At 35.5% G+C, this 24,834-nt stretch overlaps 2 protein-coding genes and 1 long non-coding RNA gene across 13 annotated transcripts; 2 read left to right on the top strand and 1 right to left on the bottom strand.

Moving 5' to 3' along the window:
• Positions 1-2,660: 2,660 nt before the first annotated feature.
• LOC107822182 (peroxisomal nicotinamide adenine dinucleotide carrier) lies at positions 2,661-5,971 on the top strand. Of its 6 annotated transcripts, none has more exons than XM_016648695.2 (2): positions 2,661-2,914; positions 4,768-5,971. In XM_016648695.2, exon 2 carries the CDS (start codon positions 4,820-4,822, stop codon positions 5,870-5,872), a length of 1,053 nt encoding a protein of 350 aa, XP_016504181.1. In that variant the 5' UTR covers positions 2,661-2,914; positions 4,768-4,819; the 3' UTR covers positions 5,873-5,971. The 6 variants fall into 6 exon arrangements, with proteins under 6 accessions (XP_016504181.1, XP_016504180.1, XP_016504179.1 ...); XM_016648694.2 differs by having other exon boundaries at positions 4,764-5,971; XM_016648693.2 differs by lacking the exon at positions 2,661-2,914 and adding an exon at positions 3,791-3,919.
• Positions 5,972-6,541: 570 nt separating this feature from the next.
• LOC107822183 (uncharacterized) lies at positions 6,542-10,888 on the top strand. 5 transcript variants are annotated; one of them, XR_012700245.1, is made up of 5 exons: positions 6,542-7,183; positions 7,460-7,528; positions 8,192-8,544; positions 8,662-8,746; positions 9,754-10,888. It is a non-coding gene; the product is annotated as an uncharacterized LOC107822183 (long non-coding RNA). The 5 variants fall into 5 exon arrangements; XR_012700243.1 differs by having other exon boundaries at positions 8,662-10,888; XR_012700244.1 differs by having other exon boundaries at positions 8,192-8,746.
• Positions 10,889-17,359: 6,471 nt separating this feature from the next.
• Positions 17,360-24,449, bottom strand: LOC107822186 (intracellular ribonuclease LX-like). Of its 2 annotated transcripts, none has more exons than XM_016648697.2 (4): positions 24,311-24,449; positions 23,636-23,791; positions 23,353-23,551; positions 17,360-21,435 (listed from the first exon to the last, which is right to left on the bottom strand). In XM_016648697.2, exons 1-4 carry the CDS (start codon positions 24,407-24,409, stop codon positions 21,167-21,169), a joined length of 723 nt encoding a protein of 240 aa, XP_016504183.1. In that variant the 5' UTR covers positions 24,410-24,449; the 3' UTR covers positions 17,360-21,166. The 2 variants fall into 2 exon arrangements, with proteins under 2 accessions (XP_016504183.1, XP_016504184.1); XM_016648698.2 differs by having other exon boundaries at positions 23,452-23,551.
• Positions 24,450-24,834: the final 385 nt, after the last annotated feature.

The raw sequence follows: 24,834 nt of genomic DNA, 5'->3' as shown, positions 1-24,834 counted from the left end.
TAAACTCAGTTCCTAAGTGATTCAAGCCATGCTTATCAAAAGTAAATCGATTTGTTATTGTTCGGACAACTGAAACTAATTGACGACATATGTCGACTCGACTATACTAGTTATAACACATACAATCGTAACCAAAAATCAGACATTTAACAGTATCGACACATGATTTGAATTATACTGACTAAGCAAAGTGGTACTCGAGAAATCAATTAGTCAGTCCAAATTTGAAAATCGGCTAGTTGCACAACACTTACATACACATTATCAGAACAAATGGAAAGACTCAATCAAACAACAGAGGTTCAGGCAAAGTGGTCAAGGCACAGTTGATAAAAGTCAAGGACACAAACAAAACATGAACAGACCTTTACAACAATCAGATGAACCAAAACAAATAAGAAAAGAAAGAACTCACCTTAAACCTCGAAAGATCAAAACCTTAACTCGGACTCGGACAGACCTTTCTTAAGGCTGAACGGTCTTTAATCGAAGTGTTTCTCAGATGAGAAACACTTCGATTAAGGTCCATTAGACCTTAATTTCTTTGGCTCGAACAAGACACGGACCAGTGACGAGGAACCCTAAGGTTCAAAAACTAGATCCGGGATTCATGCTTCCCTAGTCAGATTCGGACCAAACCAAGTATGGTTTGGTCACGAGGGGGGTCTGGGGAGTGTCTGGTGTGAAGTTGGGGTTAAACGGTGTAGATCGAGTTTTGACTCGAATCTTCAAATGAAGATTCGAGAAGGTGGGATGGTATTCGAACTACGTGGTTAACAGATCCGTGTTCCGGATGGCAAGAGGGTTCTATGGTGTTAAGGGCGAGGTCACCGGCGTTCATGCCGCCGGATTTCTGGTAAAGGGAGATGGGGGCGGCTAGGGTTTGAGGGGAAGGGTCTGTGGAGACGAAGGCTGGGGTATTGGATAGGGGGCAGGGTATGTTAAGGGGCTTATATATGGAATGGGTGGGTTGATCTCGGCCGTTGGATGAGGCAAGATGGAAGGCCCAGATCTTTCATCTGATGGGGAAACGGTGTCGTTTCATCCAAAAGGGGTTTGGGTCGGTCTGAGTGGAAACGGGTCGGGTTTCTCAGTGGGTTATGGGGAATTGATCTTGCCCGTTGATCAATTTGAGATCAACGGCCCAGATCGGACTGCAGTAAAACGGTATTGTTTGGAATGCCCCCTGAGGCCAGCTGGTCTGGACCGGGTTTACATGGGGTTTGGGCTGAGTTTGTTTGGGCTTGTTTGTTTTAAAATCGGACTGGCCCAAGTCCGAAACTCCTTCTTTTTTTTTCTTTTTAATTCCTTAAATTAATTTGCCAAATAATACCATGTAAACATTGGACAACAATTATCACACAATTAACATTTAATTATACTAAACACTTAATGACAAAATACAATGAAGGACACACATATTTTATTTTTCTTTTAATAAACAGATTACGGTCCACACGACATATAGACATATATTTTTTATATATATTTTTTTTTGAATAAAACAACCACGGGCAAAATCACAAATAACTAGCAAAAAAAAAAATGCCACGTAAAAATCCAGCAAAATGTACAGCAAGACCAATTGCTATTATTTTGTTTCTTTTGGAGTGATTGTCGCGTAAAACAAAAATCACGTGCTCACAGTTATATGATAAGATTTTGATTGTATGAGTCAAAAGTATCATCCGAGAATTCATTAAAATAAAATCATAGCAGTGATATATACAATAGGATTAAACAATAATCTCTAGATAATTAATCAATGACGACACTCTACTTTCATGTACGAGCATTTGTGCAAATGCCGCACATATCGTTATCTCACTACCATTAGGTTTGACTTTGGGAACTCTTTTCCTTACCAAACATCGCAAACTTCAAATACCAAATGGTTATGGAAAACGACACAAATATGATACTTTTGTGCCACTATTAATTTTTTAATATCGATAACATATATTTTATTAAAAAGTCGCATGCCATAATTTAAAGCATGCTGCATAAAATTTTCCTTAAGCGCTACGAGTTTAAAACACGCTGGGCATAATTGTAAAGCACACAATAGTTATGGTGATTATCAAAATTTTGCCACAAAATCCTGATGGATCACTAGAATGTTGTAAGCATTTGTGGCCAAAATTCTATTGATGATCATAGTTTAGTGGTGAATCCTAACGATCATCATAATTGTTGTGTACTTTAAAAGTCTGCAAAACGTGCTTCTAAATTCTAGCAATCGAAGAAAATTTGTCCAAGCGTGCTTTGAAAATTTGATTCGAGGCTTTTCTCAAAATATTTCTTAACATGATTAAAATATAAATAGTGGTTTAAAATATCCATGTAACATCATTTTCAAAAATAATTAAATAAAAAATGATGATCGAGAAACTTTTAGCACGAATTAGGACTGCAACTTGTAACTGAAAAAATGACATCATGTGACACACATAAGAGAAATTGAATTTTTTTTAACCTTATATTAAGTTTGTCAAAAACAGCCCCAAATAATTGGCATTATATAACTAAATCCTAAAAACCTACTATTTTCTTATTTATTCTCTCTCACCATTTGCTGCCCCTCCCTCTTGTTCGCCGCTCCCACTCCCTTGTTCTTCGCTGCTCCCATCCCCCCTTGTTCGCTGCTTGCCCCCCACCCCCACCCACTTGTTTTGATGAGTTTGAGCGAAGCACGGAAATATGGTATGGTCACTGAAAGACGAGGATGTTTAAATCAAATAAAATCTGGACAAATGGAGACTCATACAAAACCAGAGTTGATGTATCATACTCATTTTGATTTGTTCTATGAGGGCACTTATATGTTCTATGATCAATCATCAATTCTCTGACGTGATAATAGCTGGCAACTTCCTAGAAATCAATGTTGGGAAAAACGTTACATCAAATCTTGGTGAGAGTGTAATTCTTATATTTATGTATATTCATATAATTATTCATGAAAAATTATATGTTGTACACTGAGATATACAAGAAAGGAGAATAAATTTTTGATATACATTTTAATATATGTAAAGAAAGAAAATAAAGTTGTGATATACATTTGGTATACACATTATTTGATATGTTATGCATTATGATATACAAAAAGTATAATTATTTTTATGTTATATACTTGGATATAGAGATAACAATAAATTATAAACAACTATATTTATAATTTTATATTTTAGATGTAGAAAAAAGGAAAATAAAGTTGTGATATACAGTTTTGTATACACATTATTTGATGTGTTATACACTGTAATATATAAAAAAATATAATTATTTTTGCGTTACACTCTTGAATATAGAGGTAATAATAAATTATAAATAACTACATTTATAATTTTATATATATATAAAAGAAAACTAAAATTGTGATATACATTTTGGTATATACGTTATTTAATGTGTTATACACTTTAATATAAAAAAAATACAAATATTTTTGGTGTTATACACTTCGATATAGAGAACAATAAATTATAAACAACTATATTTATAATTTTATATTTTAGATATACAAAAAAGGAAAATAAAATTGTGATATATATTTTGATATACACAAAGAAAGAAAATAAAGTTATAATATACATTTTGATATGAACAATATTTATTTATTGATATATATTTATTGGCTAGTCGATGCCAATATCTATAGTTAATGCCTTTTTCTGCCAATTGCGGGGTACGTTGTCTTACCATGCCAATATCAGCAAAATCCATTAATTGTGGCCCAAAAACTCACAAGCTAAAACTGAAAACACAAGCCCACATTCAGCTGGAAATGTAAAACTGAAGCCCATGTTATGCCAAGTCAGACCTTTAACCTAGTACCGCTCTATAAATGCTCGTTTTCCCTTGCCCCCTTAGAAAAGTAGGGTTTCCTCAATAAGCCTGTTTTGTGCCTGATTGGGTAAGACATTTCTGCCCAAAATATATATATTCTGAGTATGATATAGAGTTGTAGAGTGTATGTTTTGTTTTTTTTACCCGATCCTGGCATACCAACAATTGAGATAACATCTAGGTTTGACGATCTTTTAAGTAATTATCCTACGTCCATTCTTGCACAAAAGTATTGTCGTACCTGGATGTTATCTCAGTGTTGGCATGCATAAGTTGGGTAAGACATATCTGATCAAAAATATTTTCTGAGATGAGATGGAATATATATATTTTGGTGTTTTACCTAGTTCAGGCATGCCAACTATTGAGATGACATCTAGGTTTGTCGATACATTTATTTTGGGGATACATTAATTAATTGAAGTATGAGCACTGTGGCACCATTAAATAGTAAGTCAAAAACCTTTCCTTTAGTCTCTGGCTATCTCCAATCTTGAACTCAATAATGATGTGTTTGGTTAGATATATTGGACAAAATAAGGGTGTAAAATATATGCATTGCTTATCCAATGTTTGGTAGCAATTTCAATTCCTGTGTAGTTAATACATGCCTAGTACAGCTTTATACTCCAATTCCTATATTATTTTATACCAACGCCAATGTGTTATTAGCAATACCATCATGAATTAAACATGGATAAAGTTTGATACAAGTTTAAGTTGTACACTGCATATCCATTTCTTAGTTACTACGAACCAAAAGTTTGATATAAAATAATCCCTCCATCAGAATCCTTGCATTATTAAATCTTTGTATGACAATATATAATTTTTTTCTAAACCAAGTGAGCTTAAGTGTATTGTCAATGTTTAGTTGGACTTGTTACTAACCATTGTTGAGATTAACATAGGAAGTTTGTTTGCCGGGCACAACTAGTGTCCTTACTCTGAACAATAAAGACTGAACATGTCGAGTGCCTTGGCTAATGGGCTGGCTGGAGCTGGTGGAGGCATAATTGCACAAATAATTACTTACCCCCTCCAAACTGTCAATACCCGGCAACAGACGGAGCGGGTCACGAAAAAGGGCCGGGATTCTCGTGGCAGTGCACTTTTTCAAATTTTGCAGGTAGTTAGAAGCGAAGGTTTGTTGGGGCTTTATAGCGGCCTGAAGCCTTCCCTGCTTGGAACCACTGTGTCACAGGGTGTGTACTACTATTTTTACCAGGTTTTCAAGAACAAGGCTGAGGCGATAGCATCTGCAAATAAGAAAAAAGGTCGAGGGGATGGCTCTGTTGGGGCGTTCTCTTGGCTTGTCGTGGCAGCTCTTGCTGGATCACTAAATGTATTACTGACAAACCCTATATGGATTCTTGTTACTCGTATGCAGACTCATACACAAGCAGAAAGGAAAATTTTGGAGGCAAAGAGGCAATCCCTTTTAAAGGAAGCTTCTGAAAATCTCTTCACTGCTGCTTCATTGGAGGCTAAACTGGCCGAGCTTGATTCATCGAAACCTCATCCCTATGGAACATTGCAAGCAGCACGTGAGATTTATGATGAATCCGGAGTTATTGGATTTTGGAAAGGAGTCATCCCAGCATTGATCATGGTGTCCAATCCCTCGATTCAGTTCATGATTTATGAAAGTTTGTCAAAGCAGTTAAGGACTAAACGTGCTGCAAAGAAGAAATATGTACAAAATACAACTGCTTGGGAGGTTTTTGTAATCGGAGCCTTTGCTAAACTAGGAGCAACTGTTTCGACATATCCATTGTTGGTTGTTAAGTCTAGGCTTCAAGCCAAGCAGGAGATTGGTGGAAATATCTCGTTAAGATATTCAGGTACAGCAGATGCTGTTATTAAGATGATTCGTCATGAAGGATTCAAAAGCTTCTATCAGGGAATGCGCACAAAGATAGTACAGAGCGTCTTTGCAGCCTCTGTACTTTTCATGGTGAAGGAAGAGCTTGTTAAATTGTATGCGGTTCTGGCTAACAGAAGCAAGGTTAATGTTTAGTTTGCAGTGAATAGATGTCTATGTAAATCTCTTTGCTGCATAATTGTAAATGATTGTACTGTATTCAAGTTACATAAGGTTTCTTTCTTTCTCTCCTAATTCATTTCCCTTCCATAAAAATTCAAATTTGAAATTTATATTTAGGGGTTTTGTTTATCACCAAATATATTATCTAAGTCTTATGGAGTAAAAGATCTTATATATTCTATAAAAAACATTGTTCAGATTACTTCTCTCGAGAAAGCTCCCAAAGATAAAAAGGTAGCTCAACTGAATAAAACTATTACTCCCTCCCGTTTACAATAAGTGACCAATTTGCTTTTTCATTTTGGTTCAAAATAAGTGTCCAGTTACGTAATCAAGAAAGAATTCAATTTGTTTTTACAAAATAACCCTTATGTACATATTCCTAAAAAGTTTTTTACTCCTCACATTAAATGTTTAATTAGGGGTAGTTTAGTTATAGTAGGTATTTTTGTATAGAATTTAGTATTTTCTTAATGGGCGTACTAAAAGCAAATTGGTCACTTATTGTGAACCGGAGGGAGTATTGCTCAAGAGAATCCCCTATCATTCTTGATTGTATTTGGACATATAGTTCATGGGTTGACTTAAATTGGGCTTTGATGATGCTAACAGTAGTGTAATTTTTAACTTGTTATGTGAAGTTGCTATATATGCTACTTAGCATCTTTGACTTCTTTCTTTGTCCAACGATGAGGATAGTTGGATGCTACCACAGAATAAGGTTTTCAACAAGAAATTGTATGCAGGACCTAAGAGATATTGTGCAAAAGCTACAAAGAAAGTGTAGAGGGTTTACATCTTTCATTTGTTTTGGTAGCAACTATACTGATACACGGCTTTTGAACAAGTGGCAGTAAATTTAGGCCCTTGGATCCAAGGTTCTCCCAAGAATGTAATAAATACATCTTAGTTATAGTAAGAACTTGTGCTATGGTTTGAGTTCATGCTTTCTATAACTTGGAGGATTCTTGGAAGAGGGAGAGATTCAAGTTTCACAAATAACATTGTCATGGAGAAAGGGTTGGAAAATATTACTTGGATAATCTTTGTTGGAAGAGAACGTTGGATAGCTGCTTAAAAGTATAGTAAGGTCAAGACATGCCATATTGATGACTTGTTGCTTGATTTGTGTGAGGAGAAAGCCAAGGAGGAGAAATTTATACCCTTTAAAGGGTAATGAAAGGCCTCTGTACTATTTATTCTTTCTATCTATTGAATTACTTATCTGAAGCTGCTGAAGTCGAGTTTAAATAGATACCGCACTTGACAACTCCTCTAACAACGGTACATTCTCACTTTTTCTCTTGAAAGTGTATTTAGTTCCACTTATCCCTTCATTTTTAAGAGTATATTATCGTATATTGATGTGTATAATGGAGTTCATCTTGCTCACATGGGAAATCATGTATCCATTTAGGGAGGCTAGAGAAAATGCCTTGTGTTCAATAGGTCATGCTCATGCATCGAAAATTCAGCTTCAAGATTTTTAGGGTGCTGGATTTGGGATTTACTCAGGTTAATCTTTTCCTAATGATGTATCTTGCTGTTCAAATTATTCAGGAATGCAGCATATCATTCGTAGCCAATCAGATGTTAGCCGGAGCAGTTTAAAGACCATGTTTTTTGATGGTAAGATCATCATTTAATTTAGTATCATTGTTTTTAAAGGTACCTGTATCATGTGATTCTTTTGATGTTTTGACAAGTATTTGTGGATCATTATACAGTATCATTGCTTTTAAAGGTAGCTATATCATGTGGTTATTTTGGTGTTTTGAGAGGTAACTATGGATTGCTTATTGTATTTTACTCTTAGGGTGTGTTTGGTACGAAGGAAAATGCGTGGTATTATCACTTATTTTCACTTGTTTAGTTGGTAAGTGAAAAGATTTTTCCGGAGAATATTTTCTAGTGTTTGGTTAGAAAGTAGAAAATATTTTTAGGAAAATAATTTTTTATGCTACACTCCTTCCCTTCTCACAAGTCCCTATGTTTCCCGTGCTCTCCCTATGCTACGCTCCCCCCCCCCCCCACAACCCCAAGGATGTAGTTCATCTTAGTTATAGTAAGAAGAATATTGTTGAATGAGCTTCACAACAATACTAGAGGAGAATGGTTCTAAAGTAGAGGCTAGCGGTTCAAATCATGTTTTAGCCTACCATTTTTTCTATCTCTTTTTATTAGTAAAGGGAAGAACCTTTTAATAGCCGCAAGCAAGCTGTATAACTTTCTTCTTTTTTCAAATATGAGGCTGATGGGCGCCTGCTGAGATTCATTCCTTGTATCATGTAGGAGTGGATAAGGCTTACAGCAAGATTCGGGTTTCAAATTTAACCTTGTTATGGATTCTAAAAGGATTCTTACATGGAGAATATTACTTGGATAAGCTTGTTGGAAGAGAACGTTGGATAGCTGCTTAAAAGTATAGTAAGGTCAAGACATGCCATATTGATGACTTGTTGCTTGATTTCTGTGAGGAGAAAGCCAAGGAGGAGAATTTGATACCCTGTAAGGGGTAATGAAAGACCTCTATACTGTTTATTCCTTCTATTGAATTATCTAGAGTAACACTTGACAACTTCTCTGAAGCTGCTGAAGTCGAGTTTAAATAGATACTGCACTTGACGACAACTCCTCTAACAACGGTACATTCTCACTTTTTCTCTTGAAAATTCAGCTTCAAGATTTTTAGGGTGCTGGATTTGGGATTTACTCTGGTTGATCTTTTCCCTATGATGTATCTTGTTGTTCAAATTGTTCAGGAATGCAGCTTATCATTCCTAATCCTAGCCAATCAGATGTTAGCCGGAGCAGTTTATAGACCATGTTTTTTGATGGTGTATATTTGTAAGATCATCATTTAATTTAGTATCATTAAATTTAAAGGTTGCTGTATCATGTGGTTCTTTTGATGTTCTGAGAAGTATTTGTGGATCATTGTACATTATCATTGCTTTTAAAGGTAGCTATATCATGTGGTTATTTGGTGTTTTAAGAAGTAATTAAGATTGCTTATTGTATTCTACTCTTAGTGTGTTCTACCTATGTGCTATTTACGGACTCTTCATGACAAGTGATAAATGTAGATTTAGTGAATAAAAGGCAATAAATTGTTATAATTTAGTTCACACTGGCAAAAGTATGAGATTCACTCGACTTTATTGTTCGTAATCAATCAGTATTAGTAGTAGCAATCAGCAAGAATTGATAAGTACGCTTATTTCTGAACAGTAGCTAAGATTTGAATCTGTGAAAGTAGGTTGGATATGCTAAAATCATATTCTTGCATACCTTTATCAATGCTGCCCCTTGCCCTTTGGATGCACTCAGCTTCTCAAATATTGCAAATAAAACTGGTCAACCTAGCTTCTAGCTGTACTGCTGTAGTCAATGCTGAAGTTCGCTAACAAGCTAGTAGCTGGAGAGCTTGTTGGTTTTGGAATTCATCTTATTTTTTCTTGAAAGGTTCCATCGTCAAAAGGCCGTAATTTTAACCTTGTGGAAAAGCTTGCACTAAACTGAATTGCCAGAGATGAGAACTGGGATATGTGTACTTTTCTTGATTCTGATAAATCATGTTTATGGTGACAGCGAAGGTTCTCCCTTGCTCTTTCTATTGTTTCCAACTAGTTTTTTCCCAGCATTACATTTGTACATATTGAAGTATTCGTCATGTGCTTCACTCTATATTCTTAGATACATAGATATTTAAATGAAATTGTCTTCAAATCTTTTTTTTTTTTGTTTTGGAAGTTTTGAGCTGCAGTTATGAAGCGAAGGAATTTCCAAATTTTTTTGATGCTGCTACGGCAAATGCTCCTGTTTTGATTGTCTTTAATGCACATTTGTTACAGGTAGTCTAAATCTTTCTGAGATTATAGCACAGAAGCCGATTTGAAAATCGCAGCTGGTTCCGGGCGCAGCTGAGACAAATTTGGAAGACACAAGAAGTTTTTCACTGCTGAAAGAACTGTTGCTGCAAATAGACGCCAGCGTGAGCTTTTAGCTATAGCAGAGCTTATTGGTTATCTCGTATTGCTCTCCGTTTGGTACGCGGGATAAGGTGGGATAAAGTGTGGTACTAAATTTATACTATGTTTGGTTGACGGTATAAATTAAATTTATTCCGGGATAAATTTATACCGTCAACCAAACATAATATAAACTTTGTCCCCAGCTTAATCCTGGATATCCCATCTTATCCCACTTTATCCCATCAAACTTGGTATTATTTTATCCCACCTTTCCGTTGGGATAAATTATTCTAGGGATTATAATCCCTTGACTATAATCCTAGGATAATCTAGTCGCGTACCAAACGACCTCATAAGTTTCCAGCATTGAAAATAAGTGATGTTTATTTCCTTTTAGGAATATCGACCTAGCATTTCAAATTCCAATAAGGTTCAGGAGAGAGTAAATTCTATTCTAGCCAGTTATTATTCTCTAGGTAAGCTCCTTCTCATGTGCTTTGAAATGAAAGCTCCAACTGGAGATTATTCCAATTTCCAAAGATGGTCCTCTCCAATTTCCTAGTAACGGTACGGGGAAATGATAACGGGAGTAACTAGGACCTCTAACCTTCACTAATGGTTCATTCATTATAAGCCATAAGATGATATTATCTTGCTCTTTTCTTGTGGTGTTCTCACTGCTCCTACGTCTGATGAAGGTACCAGATTTCTCCTCTGTATGTTCATTCTTCAAAATAGCTGAGGCGTTTGGATCTGGAAGTGTCAGGCACCTGTTCTCACCTCAGTTTGTCATGCAATTTGTACCGATTATACCTATTTTCTTGTTTTGTGCTGAGATGTTGACAATCTATCTTCTTCTTTCTTGGTGGTGTTGAGGAACAAGGGAGGTAGGAGAGTTGAACTACTGGGACAGTGGATTGTTCAATTTTTCAACTGTCCGTTGCCAAATGTGTGATTCAATATGAATGATGTATTCTCTTTCAATCCATAGTAAAGGGAAAAAGATTTGTTAGAAGACATACAATCTTTTTTTTTTATTTTTAAATTCACTTGTGTTCCGAGCTTGATTTGAGCATATCTAATTCATTGGCAACTGTGTCAAGCTCTAACTAATCCACTTAATTGCATTACGCAGCACGTCTAAGTAAATGTCCTTGCAAACAATGAAAGAGAAGGATTTAGCAGAAAAGGAAGCTCTCTCCAGACAAATAAAAAGGCAAAAGAAAAGAAAGAGAGACAAAACGAATCTTATACGAGGGGAAATTCATATATTCTTAAGAGAGACAACGAATCTTAACCATTGTGGCCGGCACATTGTCACACCAGATTCTTGGTGTGGTATGAAGGGGATGCTGGAGCTCTCTAAGAAGACATTGCAGCCAGTAAACTCCAGATGTTGCTGATACTAAGGCACGGTACTTTGAATGTGTGCTAGACCGAGCAACTGTGTTTTGTTTCTTCGAACACCATAAGATGAGATTAGTGCCATGGAAGACGACATACGCTTAGGTACTTTTTCGGTCAATTTTGTCACCACCCCAATCCGCATCAAAAAAAGCAAAAAGAGTTGGAGAGCTTGAAGGTTTGAGAATAAGACCATGATCTATTGTCCCTTTTAAGTACCTGAGTATTCGTTTCACGGCTTGCCAATGGTTTATGGAGGGTGAGTGCATGAATTGAGTTGCCTTGTTGATTGCCATGGTAATGTCAGGTCGAGTGAGGGCTAAGTATTGAAGTGTTCCCTCCACTTGCCGAAATAATGTAGGATCTTCAAAGTTATTAGAAGAATCCTTGGATATGATTGTTTGTGGAGAAGATAGCGTGGACACAGGGGTAGCTTCATGCATATTCAAACGTCTCAAGAGATTTGAGATATACTTGGATTGGGAGAGTTTAAGACCATTCGGTCGGCAGGTCACTTCTATTCCAAGAAAATATGAGAGCGAACCCAAATCTTTAAGTGCAACAGCTGACCCAAGTTATTGAATGATTTTCCGGAGAAGGGTAACTGTGGATCCTGTCAAAATTAGATCATCAACATACACAAGGCAGTAACCAAATTTTTTTCCAGAGGAGTAGATAAAAAGGGAGCTGTCAGCCTTGGATCCTTCAAAACCAATATTTTCTAATGATGTTATAGACAAAAGTACCACTCCCGTGGGGCTTGTTTTAAACCGTACAATGACTTCTTTAATGAACACATATGATGCAGTTGGTGCGATCAAGGAAGCCTTGGGGATGTTCCATGTATACTGGTTCTTCAAGTGTCCCATGCAAGAATGCATTTGATACATCAAGCTGATGGATAGGCCAGTTGGAGTTTACTTCAATAAATAAAATAAGACGAACCATGGTTGGTTTGATGACGAGGCTAAAGGTTTCATCATAATTCACGCCTGGTCTTTGATGAAAACCTTTTACCACGAGTCTGGCCTTGTAACGATCAACCGATCCATCCGGTTTGGTCTTGATGCGATAAATCCACTTGCAACCGATCACATTTGTGGTTTGTGATCTTGGTACCAAATCCCATGTCCCGTTGGTCATTAAGGCATCTATTTCATTTAACTTTGCTTGACGCCAAATTCGGTGTTTTGCTGCCTCTTGATAAGTGGTTGGGGGTGGTGAGTGCGGCAGATGTAGTGTGATGAACTTTGGGTTTCAAGTGTCCAGTTTGGGACCTTGGAACCATGGGGTGTTCGTTTTGAGCATTTGTATTGTGGTTTGGATGTATTGTGGAGCCAATTGTGAGTGGAGAAGGTGGTTGGGGTGCACTTGGAGGTATTGGATTTATAATTATGTTGTTGGCAGGTGAACTAGTTGATTCTGCTGATGCTTGTGTTAGTCTTATTTGCGGAGGGGGGATATCATGGTGGGATAATGATGTGGTAGGCTATCCAAGAGAAAAAATAGCAATCGATGCTGGCAGTGGGCTGAGAATTGAAGATCTCCCATCACTTTCTTTAAGCGGGAACACCTGCTCATCAACTAAGACCTGGTGCGAGTAAATTTTTTTATTAGATAACGACAAGCATTTATAACCCTTATGGAGAACACTATAGCCAAGGAACACACATTTGATAGAACGATGTTCAAGTTTATTTTCGGTGTAAGGACGAAGCCATAGATAGCAACAATAACCAAAAACATAAAGAAAGTTATATTCTAGGTCACGTAAAAAATTAATTAGTAAGGTGATCTATGGTTGAGTTTTGGGGTAGGTAAATGGTTTATTGTGTAAACTACAGCGGCAAAGGCATGATCCCAATTTTTAGGTGGTACTGATAATGTTATAAGTAAGCTCGGCCTGTTTTAGTGATGTGGCAGTGTTTGTATTTAGCACATCCATTTTGTTCAGGTATGTGCGGGCAAGAGCTTCTCTGTACAATGGCATTTTCGGCTAAGTAGTGTTATAGTGCTGGGTATTCCCCTCCCCAATCTGATTGAAATTGTTTGATGAATTTTCCAAAAAAAAAGTTCAACTATAACCCGGAATTTAATGAAATGATTGAACACATCAAATTTGCGACGAAGAAAGCATATTCATGTGTACTTGGTATAGTGATCAAAGAAGAGTACATAATATAAGCAACGGCAAATGGCTAAATATACCCATGTACTACGAAAAATGGTTTAAATATACCCGTCGTTATACTTTGGGTCTAAATATACCCCTGTCGTAATACTATTGATTCATTTATATCCCTCTTCTGTTAAGTTTGTGCAAGATGGATATTCAATCCTACGTGACACTGATATTTGATGAGGTGAATGTCACATGGCATGCCACATCAACGCCCCTAATCCATATATAAAAGAATAAAATTTGAAATACAATATTTTTCATGGTAGCAGTAATAGTGGCAATAGTGGTGGAGGGGAAAAAATTTTTAGTGGTGGAAAGAATAGAAGAAAGGGGTAAAATGGGTTAGGGGTGCTGAGGTGGCAAGCCATGTGACATCTACCTCATCAAATGTTAGTGTCACGTAGGATTAAATGTCCATTTTGGACAAACTTAACGGAAAAGGGGTATATTTGAACCAATAATATAATGACAGGGATATATTTGGACTCCAAATATAACGATGAATACATTTAAATCTTTTCTGATAATACAAGGATATATTTGGCCCCTTTCCGTATAAACAACCATTGGCCCCTTTCCGTATAAACAACCATCAGAAGAGGGAATTATTTATTGGAAAAGGGTCAAAAATACCCATCTACTATTCGAAAATGTTCACGTATATCTTCCGTTATACTATTAGTTCACAAAAATCCCAGACGCCATAAAATTGGTGTAAAAATACCCCTTTACCGTTAAAACCTTCCACCATGGCAAAATTATTTCATGTGGACTCACATATCACTGAAGTAGATACCACGTGGCATGCCACCTCATCGCGCCTATCTCATTTTAGTCCCTATCCTACTTCTTCTTCCACCACCACCTCCCTCTTCACTCAATCACCACTAGGGGTGGCAAAATGGTTAAAAGAAAATAGTTAACCACCCATATTATCCACTAAAAAATGGGTTGGATAATGAACTTTTTAAAAACGGGTTAAATATGGATAAGAACCATATTATCCATTTAGTAAATGGATAACTAATGAGTAACCAATGAATAACCAATGAGTCTAACTTTTACATTTGTAAAGCCTCAAGTTAGGGGTTCCTCAAGTTAGGGAGACTAAAAATTCACCCAAAAGTGATCATATACAAGAAGTCATGGATAATATGGGTAACCCATATTATCCGCCGGTTAACCCGTTTTTTATCCGTATTAAATATGGGTCGGGTCGGATAATTGATCTGTTTTTTCATTACCCGTTTTGACCCGAACCATATCCGACCCGACCCGCCCGTTTGCCACTCCTAATCACCACCAACATTACCTCCTCCTTCGCCATACACCTATTCTTCCACCACCATCAAATTCCACTAGTCTTGGCCACCATTCTTTCACTAAAAATCAATCCAAAATTTTGATTTCTTGGTTTCATTTTCGGATTTGATTTCAGACAATGTGAAATAAACCCAGGACCGCTTGGCAACTAATTAAACTCAAAGAAGTGAAAGATACTTTCCAGCTGCCACAACAAAAAGGAAAATCTCATAATTCATGATTTACTGAAATGTTCCGAGCATAATGAAAGATTTTTATATGATGGTACATTTGGTTTCTAGTTCAATGCTATAGGCTTTTAGTGTGTAAAGATTTTCTTTATAGGCGGTCATTTCCCCTAGTATACTTTCTAAAAAGGGTAAAGAAAGCTGTTTCATTACTACCTTATGCCACCTCCTTCGCTTGCTTTATGCTAGAAGCAGTTTTAGATTCCCTTTTCCAACTACAAAGCTCAGCTTTATATCATAGGGAAAGCTATTTTTAATTATAATATACATCTTTGTAATTTAATTTTATAGTAACAGATTATATAGATTTTCATGTTTTCCCCTCCTTTACCAACTTGCACAATGCACTTAAATTTTGTCAAATCTATTTGGACACACTGTTCTTTGGTCCTCTATCTTTTGACAAAATAAATTCCTGTCCGCTAAAGCTGCTCCAACAAGCTTTGGCATTTTGGTAAATCCGAAAATGCAACCAAGAAATCAAATTTTTTCGATTGATAGGTGCGATCAACGATATGTCAGGTCACGTGGGATAATTTTGCTAGTAGAGGGTCCTAGCGGCAGAGGGGTATTTATGTACTAGTTTTATGACATCAAGGATTGTTGTGGACCAATAGTATAATAGAGGATATAAGTGAACATTTTCAAATAGTAAAGAGATATTTTTGACCCTTTTTCGATTATTTTTTTTTGGATATATGTAGCGTGTAACCTTTTAGTATTTGCATTTGCAAATTATCGAGATTTTATTAAAATTCTCACTGATAACGTAAAATTTTCATTAGTTTAATCCTTTTATTTTAAAAAGTTATTTTTAATTTTATAGTAAATATAATCTTTCATATTTTTGAAAAAGTAAATCTACACATCTTATCATGGAAAGTAAATTTAAATTTAAAACTTATTTATTTTTCACCCATTAAAGTTGTAGTCTGTTAATTTTTTCTATAATAAATTCTAGAATATAAGAATTTCCTGAATGTCATTAAATTCTACTCTTACTTCTGACCAGAAAAGAAGTTAGTAGAATGTCATTAAATGCCTAAGGCCATCTTCAACCTTACCCTCATTTTCCATAATGGGGGTAATTTTTGGGGTAATTTAGCTCCAACCCTCCCCCATTTTTGTCCCCAAAATGGGAGATGAATAGTGTTCCCTCAAATATGAGATACACTATTCATCTCCCTCATTACTATTCATCACTTTATTATTATTATTTTATTATTTAATCTTTTAATTTATCTCTTTATATATATACCTAATTATGTTTATGTAATGTCTTTATAATATTAATTTTACATCATAAATTTGGTGTATAATTTTGATAAAATTAATTTTCGTGCATTTATTATTTTTATGTAAAATTGTAAGTTAATTTTATTATAATTTATAATTGTACAAAAAATCTATAATTATCTCAAAAAATAAATGGTGCAAATATAAAATATTAGATATTGCTAAAATTGAAAGGTGCGAATATAAAATATTAGATGTTGCTAAAATTGAAAAGTCCAACTCCAACAGTAGAAATGACAGTAGATAAAAAACGACGATTTCAAGAATTTTTAGCTCGACATAGAAGAATTAATGACAAAGATGCTCATTTTGTACTTTGTAATGCATTAATAGATGATTTGGAGAATACTAGAGGTTGAAGTTGAATATATATGTAGTATTTCGGATGAATTTTATCGTTATGTAATATGTATTTAATTAATCTTGTATCACAATGATTTCACTTTTATTTGAATTATTAGTTAATCTATAATAATTGCTTATAAATTATATTATTTAAAATTTTATGGAATTTTTTTAATGAAAATTACAAATTAATAAAAATAAAAGATGAAATTTGTTTAATGAAAATTAAAAAATGAAATTGAAATGAAAGATAATAATATAATATAGAAGAAAGAGAAGAATATAAAAAAGTTTGGCGAAAAAAATGGAGGAATGGTTGAAGTAAGTTGTCCCCAAAATAAGGAAATCACCATTTTGGGGACCAAAAATGCGGTAAAGATTGGAGATGCCTTAAGGTACAAAATTTCTTTTAACACCTTCGGGATATCCTTTGTGCCAAAAATTTCTTTTAATTATGAATGATTTAAAAAAAAAATATTTTTGGAAAAGTCTAACTAATTTTGTTTAATTCTATTTAAAAGTACAAAAAATAAAATTATACACACTAAATAGTTTTAGAAAATATAAATAAAGTTAAAATAAAATAATAATAATATCAGATCTTGATGAAAGGGAAAAGGAAAAGAGACGTGAGAGTAGTAAATTTCTTATAAGGACATTTTTGCCCTAAAATTGTATGATTGACCCCTATTTATTTGTTGCAAAGGCTAGGTCAGCCGTCAGATCCAAATCTCATTTCCTTTGCAATATCTTCTCCTAAAAGCAGGAAAATGAATTGAAATATTTGTTGTTATATGTAATTCAAGAGAATTCACCAAAATTCCTCTTCCTGGCATACCAGCAGTTGCTAACATCTATGTTTTTGTTGTTCTATTTTGCACATGACATCTTCAAAACCCACTATGTTCTTACACTTCATCACTATAGTGTGTGTACAGAGAAATAGTGGGTATTGAAGATGTTATGCCTAAAATAGGGCAAAGGATGGTCACGTCTTAATGTTATATTAATATGATGGTCAGGTTTATATGAAGAAGAAAGAACGTTGTTGCAACAGATTCTATGTTTGTAAGAATTTAGCTATCATTTGAAAATGTGATTTATATTACTTTTAGATAACAAGATAAAGTTTTGTTGTTTACAAAGCTTGCGTTGTACAGGGTTTTGGGTCTGTGGCTTCTTCAAGTTCTCTTCGGATTTATATATCCATGATTTGTTTATTCGTAAGTAAGGCTTCCCAACATTAGATTACTCAAATAGCTACTAGTTATTTTAATACTACACAATGTTCGAGTTCCTTCAATTCAAATTCTTGAAACTAGAAAGTCCTATTATAGAATGGAGTATCTTGGACAATGTTTTTCCTTGCCTTGAACAACCTGCTTTGCATAGGTAATTCAATTGCTTGCATAGCTTTTCATCAGTATGATTAAGTTGAAAATCAAAGGCAAAGACCCCATTTCCAAAATGTTCACAACTCTTCTTGACTAGTATAATAAAAGGTAGCTACTACTGTCAGTCAGAAAGAACCAATTGGTGAATGTAAAGAACATTACTATGTTTACGTGAAAAACCTCCTTGCTCAACGGAGTATAAACCACGACCTACTCTCATATGATTTGCCTTCAAACGTCACTAACTTCAAAGAGCAATTTTATGTTAGAACTCGATAACTAAGGAGTCCTGCCCTTACAATCAACCCAATTGTAGTGACTTCTTTCCAAACTAACTATTGTCTAGAAAGCAAAACAAAAACTTCATTATTTTGGTGCTACCCTATGATTACACTTCTCAAAAGCAAACATGTTACAATTTAAAAACACTCAACCTAACAACTAAAGGACTGGCCTCTTCGTCTTCTAGAACAGATTCATTAGTTGAGCAGCTTGAATCCTTTGAGAGCACCTTCTTGCTGTAGTTGCTATTGCCAAGAGTGAATGCTTGATTTATGTGAATGGCATTAGTTTTAGCCTTTAGGCGCCAACTATATAGGTATCTTTATATAGGTATGAGGGTGGACAAAATCCTTCTCCAATCGATGCTCCAAAACCTAGAATATTTCGTTCAAGGAAAACCTTCTCCAAATTTGATTTGGTTTCCTTATTTGCTTCCACCTCCTCAACCTTATAGATTCCTCCAACTCAAATTTTTTCTTATCGCGCACGAACTGGTTTCCTTCTGGAATCCAACTTGCACACACATTCAATCTTCACGCGTCTGATCAAGGAAACCAACTTGCACACACATTCAATCTTCACGCGTCTGATCAGCCTTGAACATCATTTAGCTACGAACCTGGTTCTCTTGTTATTTGCTTATTATATCTGTTCACCAGTTTAGTAGCATAATATCCTGTCCACGAAACTCTTTTGGCACAGTTGATTCTAGTTTGTCAATCATCAAAACACATTCATACTCGAATATGCTCAGCTCAACAAATCCATAATACATACACAAGTTGAAAGCTATATATCAATTAAGATTCACGACAAACTGAGATTATTATCTATCACTGTTGCAACTTGGAAGTTAGTTAAATTAGAATCATTGTGTCAATAATCAAATCAAGGACAATAAAACAACTGAAAAAAATAAACAAAGGAAAGGTGTCAAACACTCCCAAATGAATGAGTAGAACCATCAAGCAAATATATAGCTTTGGTGCAGCAACACCCTTTGCCCTTTGGCCTTGATTGTTCTTCCCTTGGTATACTACTATTTGGTATATTTTGATGGACTTTCTCTAAATTTGTTTCCTTTCTAAAATCTCCAAAGGCTGGTCTCTCCCAAAAACTTTCTGATCAAAGTGTTTTCATTTACAATTTAAATCGTTCAAGGATCCATTTTCCATAATGAATTTATGATTTTCTCATTGTGTTCCATTCGGATTTTCACCACTGCAATGATCAAAATAAGATCATCCCATTGATATGAAAAGTTGAGGAAAATTTGTGTCTGTTGGAAATCAACATGTCTTTAATCAATGAGATTAGACAAACTTAACGAGAACAACAACAACAACAACAACAACCCAGTATAATCCCATACGTGGGGTCTGGGGAGGGTAATATGTACGCAGACCTTACCCCTACCCCGAAGGGTAGAGAGGCTATTTCCAGGAGACCCTCGGCTAAAAAAAACAACAGAAGCCGATATATTAGTACCACAAAAATGCATAATAAAATAACAACGATACAATAGATATGAAATACAGAATACGAAATACGAAAAAGATGGCTGGTATAGTAAAACTAGCAGGTAAAGCCCTGCATCAATAGACGACCAATGACCTTCTTAGTCTAACTCCTAACTGGCTAGTCTCACTCTATTGTGCTGTAGAAATATTCACAACTCTCCCCTAACCTACAACCTTAATACTCGACCTCCATAATTCCCTGTCAAGGGCCATGTCCTCAGTAATCCTAAGTCGCGCCATGTCCTGTCTGATCACCTCTCCCCAATACTTTTTAGGTCGTCCTCTACCTCTCCGCGTGCCCACTACAGCCAGTCGCTCACACCTCCTCACCGGTGCATCAGTGCTCCTCCTCTGAATGTGCCCGAACCATCTGAGTCTTGCTTCCCGCATCTTGTCCTCTATGGGGGCCACGCCCACCTTCTCTCGAATATCTTCATTCCTAATCTTATCCATTCTTGTATGCCCGCACATCCACCTCAACATCCTCATCTCCGCTACTTTCATCTTCTAGATGTGTGAGTTCTTTACCGGCCAACATTCAGTTCCATATAACATGGCAGGCCTAACCACTGCTCTATAAAACTTATCTTTTAGTAACGGTGGCACTTTCTTGTCACACAAGACTCCCGACGCTAACCTCCACTTCATCCACCCCACCCCTATACGGTGTGTGACATCCTCGTCAATCTCCCCGATCCCCTGAATAACCGATCCAAGGTACTTGAAACTGCCCCTCTTGGGAATGACTTGAGAGTCAAGCCTCACTTCAACTCCCGCTTCCGTCGGCTCAACTCCAAATTTGCACTCGAGGTATTCCGTCTTCGTCCTGCTCAACTTGAAACCTTTAGACTCAAGAGCATGTCTCCAAATCTCTAGCCTCTCGTTGACGCCGCCTCGTGTCTCGTCAATTAGAATAATGTCATCAGCAAATAGCATGCACCATGACACCTCCCTTTGAATATGACGAGTCAGTGCATCCATCACCAGGACAAATAGGAATGGGCTGAGCGCAGACCCTTGGTGCAACCCCGTAATAACTGGAAAATGTTCAGAGTCGCCTCCTACTGTCCTAACCCGAGTCTTAGCTCCATCATACATGTCTTTAATCACCCTAATATAGTCAATCGGGACCCCTTTATCCTCTAAGCAGCTCCATAAGACCTCCCTAGGAACCTTATCGTACGCTTTCTCCAAATCAATAAACACCATGTGAAGATCCTTCTTCCTATCCCTGTACTGTACAATTTACAGTCAATAAAACAGAACAATTATTTGACTACCACGATCTAAAGAAGAATTTGCTGGTGAAGAAGAGTCCCTCTAGAGTGAATAGGCAGATTTCTCATCAAGGAGACTTTCTGATTCGAAGACAGCAAATTCAATACTTTCTTTGCATCTCTTACTTTCTGGGACAATTGGGCAGTCAATGATTTCCGAACCACATTTATCAACACACACATAAACCTCAAAAAGCTGGCGATTCCCAAATAAATCAATATTGCATTCTACACCAACAGTATGTCCAATGCCTTTTTCTATTGCTTCTTTCATTGCTTCATAGCTGTAAAATCCTCCATCTGGTTTAATACCTGAAAATATTTTACTTCTATTAGAAAACCAAGCTAAAGAGCACCATCCTAGCTGTGACACTGAATTAGATGTTACTGGATAAGTCATATACATTTGACATAATTTGGACGGATTCAGAATTTCAACAAGATGGATACACTATTACTAATGGCGTAAAAGAATAGATGCCAAATTACATGTAGTTCTGGGGTGGCCGAGCTAAGGTATGAAAGCAATTGGCGAATGGGAGTTGGGCAACAGAAATGAGAGAATAGTTATTTCTTTCCCCACATGAATTTAATTTTTAGTATATGCTAATAATTTTAAGAAATATTTCAAATACAAATAATTAATTTATAAAAGATAAATACTGACTTATGACAACCAGTAAACTACGTATATACTAATAGTGTAAAATTTATTTATCACTATGCAAAGTCCGTCACTACTAAGGCTGGCAACTGGGCGGGCTAAACAGACTAAACAGGTTGGGACCGTTTGGCCCCCGATTGGTGGGCTCGTGGGCCAGTTTTACCATTTAGGACCATTTGGACCGGGCCCGTTTGGCCCGCCATAGTACTGGACCGATCGGTCCCATGACGGGCCCAATGGAATTTAAAAAAAAAAAGAAGAGCCGTTGGCTTTTAAAAAAAAGAGTCGGTTGCTCTTCAAAAAATAGCCATTTAACCCCTAACTTTTTATTATTACACTTTTTTTCTATTTTCTACTAAAAATACCCCCTCATTTTTTTTTTACAAAATCAATATCAATCTATCAAAATCTCTCTCTAATTTTCTTCATTACATGCTACAATTGTTTACTTTATCAAAAACAAAAAAAAAAGTAAAAAATTTGTGAGTTTGCTTCTATTGCTTACTTTATTAAAAAAAATAGTCAAAAAACATTGAGGTTGTTAGAATTTGTGAAAAAATTGTGAAGTTGGTGAATTGGAGTCTTCTGTCTTCAATGATAATCAATTTTCAACAAGTTGTTCGTCAATTCGGTAAACTCGTTCCAACTCTTAAGTCTTAATATTATAGTTTTATTTGTTTTATTTAGTTTTTATTACTTGATTAATTAAGATGTCTTCCTTAAGAAATATTTTTGGGCACGAAAAAAGTAAGAATAAAAAAAAAATCTAAGAATGGCGAAACTAGTGGTACTACTGTTCCTCCTCCCCCGCCCCTGACTCCTCGATCCAAACCCCATAGCCGTCCTGCACCTGCTATTCTTGATACCGATAATAGTTTATTACATTACCGACACTGAATTTTGTCATAATATTGCACCCGTTGATTTTTTAGACCATGAATTACTGAATGCTCTCTACACTAATGATTATACTACTATTAATGAAAAAGATGATGAGGAAATTGATTTTGATGAAACTCAACCGGATGATGATATACACCCACTAGCCATGCTCCTGATGTTGATCCAACTAGTGATAACGCTGCTAATCCTAATGATGACCCAATTGATACTCCCGTTAATGCCCCTACTTTTTTTAGAAAACCTACTAAATGGACCGAAACATTTGTTGTTTGACCATTTTTTACTCAACTAGTTAAAAAAAGTAAGACTAAGTGTAAAACTTATGGTCTAGAGTTAGTTTTTAAATATGCACCACATTAATTTGTGGTTATGGGTTCACAAGCACAATTTTACCATTATTTATAAGAATTGGGTACATTAATATACAAGATTGGGCGCCGGTCAGGATGGTTTCACGTGAAACCAAACAATATCAGTAGATCTGCCTGAATTTCAACTTGTGATTGTCATTTAGTTACCGTTTTTACTAGGTTATTGATTAATATTTATCATAAATAATAATTATTTAATAAGTGACATGATTATCTAAATATTTTAATTCTATTAGTGCACATATCTTAAATTCGACGTCATTAATAATACATTTGTCAAAGGTATATTACCTGCATTATTGAGAAATTGAAGCAGGTTCACCTTTTCCTTCAAGGCAAGAGCAGCTTGGAAATAAGAATGCATATCTAGCATAGAAAGAGAACAAGTACCATGTTTCTTCCATTCATGAGACCAAAACCTTGTTCCATTGTTTGATGGACAAGATAGTGTCGGCCAATTCTTCTGCATACTACTTATCAAGTCCGAAATCTGTATTCATCAATGTACAAAATTAAAGCAAATTAGTTAAATTGCTAGTTGCTACCAGTAATTATTTTTTTTTCTTAAACTTACCTGCGTTTCATCATAACGGGCATTTTTGTTACAGCTTTTTGGAAATGAGCCATTGTTGTAATTTGGCCAGAGCCCATGAATACCAAAATCTTGTGCTGGTTTTCCATTTGTTGGGTAGCAACATTTTATCTTGCTGTCACATGATGCTGGATTCCACTGAGAATATAATATAGCCGTACATATTAATTAAACAAGAATTGATAATGATGAGGAACGCAATTTAGTGTGTTTGGTATGATAGAAGTCATTTTCCTGCAAAATACGTTTTGAAAAGAATTTTTTATTATAAAAGATATTTTCATGGTGTTTGGTTGGTTAGAGGAAAATATTTTTCAAAAAAGTAAATACATGTTAAAGATTCATAAGGGCATTAGCTAATCTGGAAGTGTTTTGATGAATTTTATAAGTACTAAAGATTAATAATAATGTCTAAGTGTTTGTTAATATGAAACTAAAGATTAAGATAGTTGTAAAGAAAATGATTTTTGCACAGAAGTTATTGACCCCCTTTTTTATGTGATCGAAAATTATTTTCTAGTAACCAAACACAAGAAAAATGACTTATTCATGAAACATACATGTGAAGCATTGATATGAAGTACAAAATGAAGTTCAGAAAAGCTTCACATGGAAATACTCTACTGGAGAAGTCTCGAGTGCAATTACATGGCATACCTGTTGAGCAAAGTAGAAGAAATCAAAATCCTGAGCATGTAATAACATGATACATTGAAAGATAACAAGCTTGACCAAAACAAGTTGGATGGACCTCATTTTTGCTTATTCTGTATTTGAGCTATGGAGCAGACTTTCAGAGAAGATGAAAACACAAAGCATTAAGGGGTTGTTCAATTTATATAGAGATAAACTTTTGCATTATTAGCTATTCTGTCATTTTGTTCCCTAGTTGGCAATATATATTGAATATTAGCAGCGTGGCCAATATATAAATTCAAACTTTATAAAACTTGAATTATCCAAGTATAAAAATAATCTTTTCTCTTTTAATTTAGTGGGATCCAAGTTATATATGGTAGCAGCATGCCATGTTTTTTATTTGTTTAGATGACTTAGAAAACGTGTGAATACTCTTCATATTTCTTGTGAATAAACAAATCAAAGAACTTCATGGTAGGCGACTTAATTAGTGAGATGCCATTCTTACTTTGTTCTTTAGATGATTTTGCTATTTGAATTTC

The sequence above is a fragment of the Nicotiana tabacum genome, chromosome 16 (genome assembly GCF_000715075.1).
Source record: "Nicotiana tabacum cultivar K326 chromosome 16, ASM71507v2, whole genome shotgun sequence".
NCBI classification, from domain to species: domain Eukaryota; kingdom Viridiplantae; phylum Streptophyta; class Magnoliopsida; order Solanales; family Solanaceae; genus Nicotiana; species Nicotiana tabacum.
The sequence above is the reverse complement of the archived record's forward strand: the minus strand, read 5'-3'. Positions and strand labels throughout refer to the sequence as shown.

Excerpts from the sequence above, each read along its gene's own strand:
- LOC107822182 (XM_016648695.2), top strand. The coding sequence starts at position 4,820 with ATGTCGAGTGCCTTGGCTAATGGGCTGGCTGGAGCTGGTGGAGGCATA.
- LOC107822186 (XM_016648697.2), bottom strand. The coding sequence starts at position 24,409 with ATGAGGTCCATCCAACTTGTTTTGGTCAAGCTTGTTATCTTTCAATGT. Across the intron at positions 23,792-24,310 it reads TCTTCTACTTTGCTCAACAG|TGGAATCCAGCATCATGTGA; the intron begins GTATGCCATGTA and ends TTATATTCTCAG. Across the intron at positions 21,436-23,352 it reads TCAATTTCTCAATAATGCAG|GTATTAAACCAGATGGAGGA; the intron begins GTAATATACCTT and ends AAATATTTTCAG.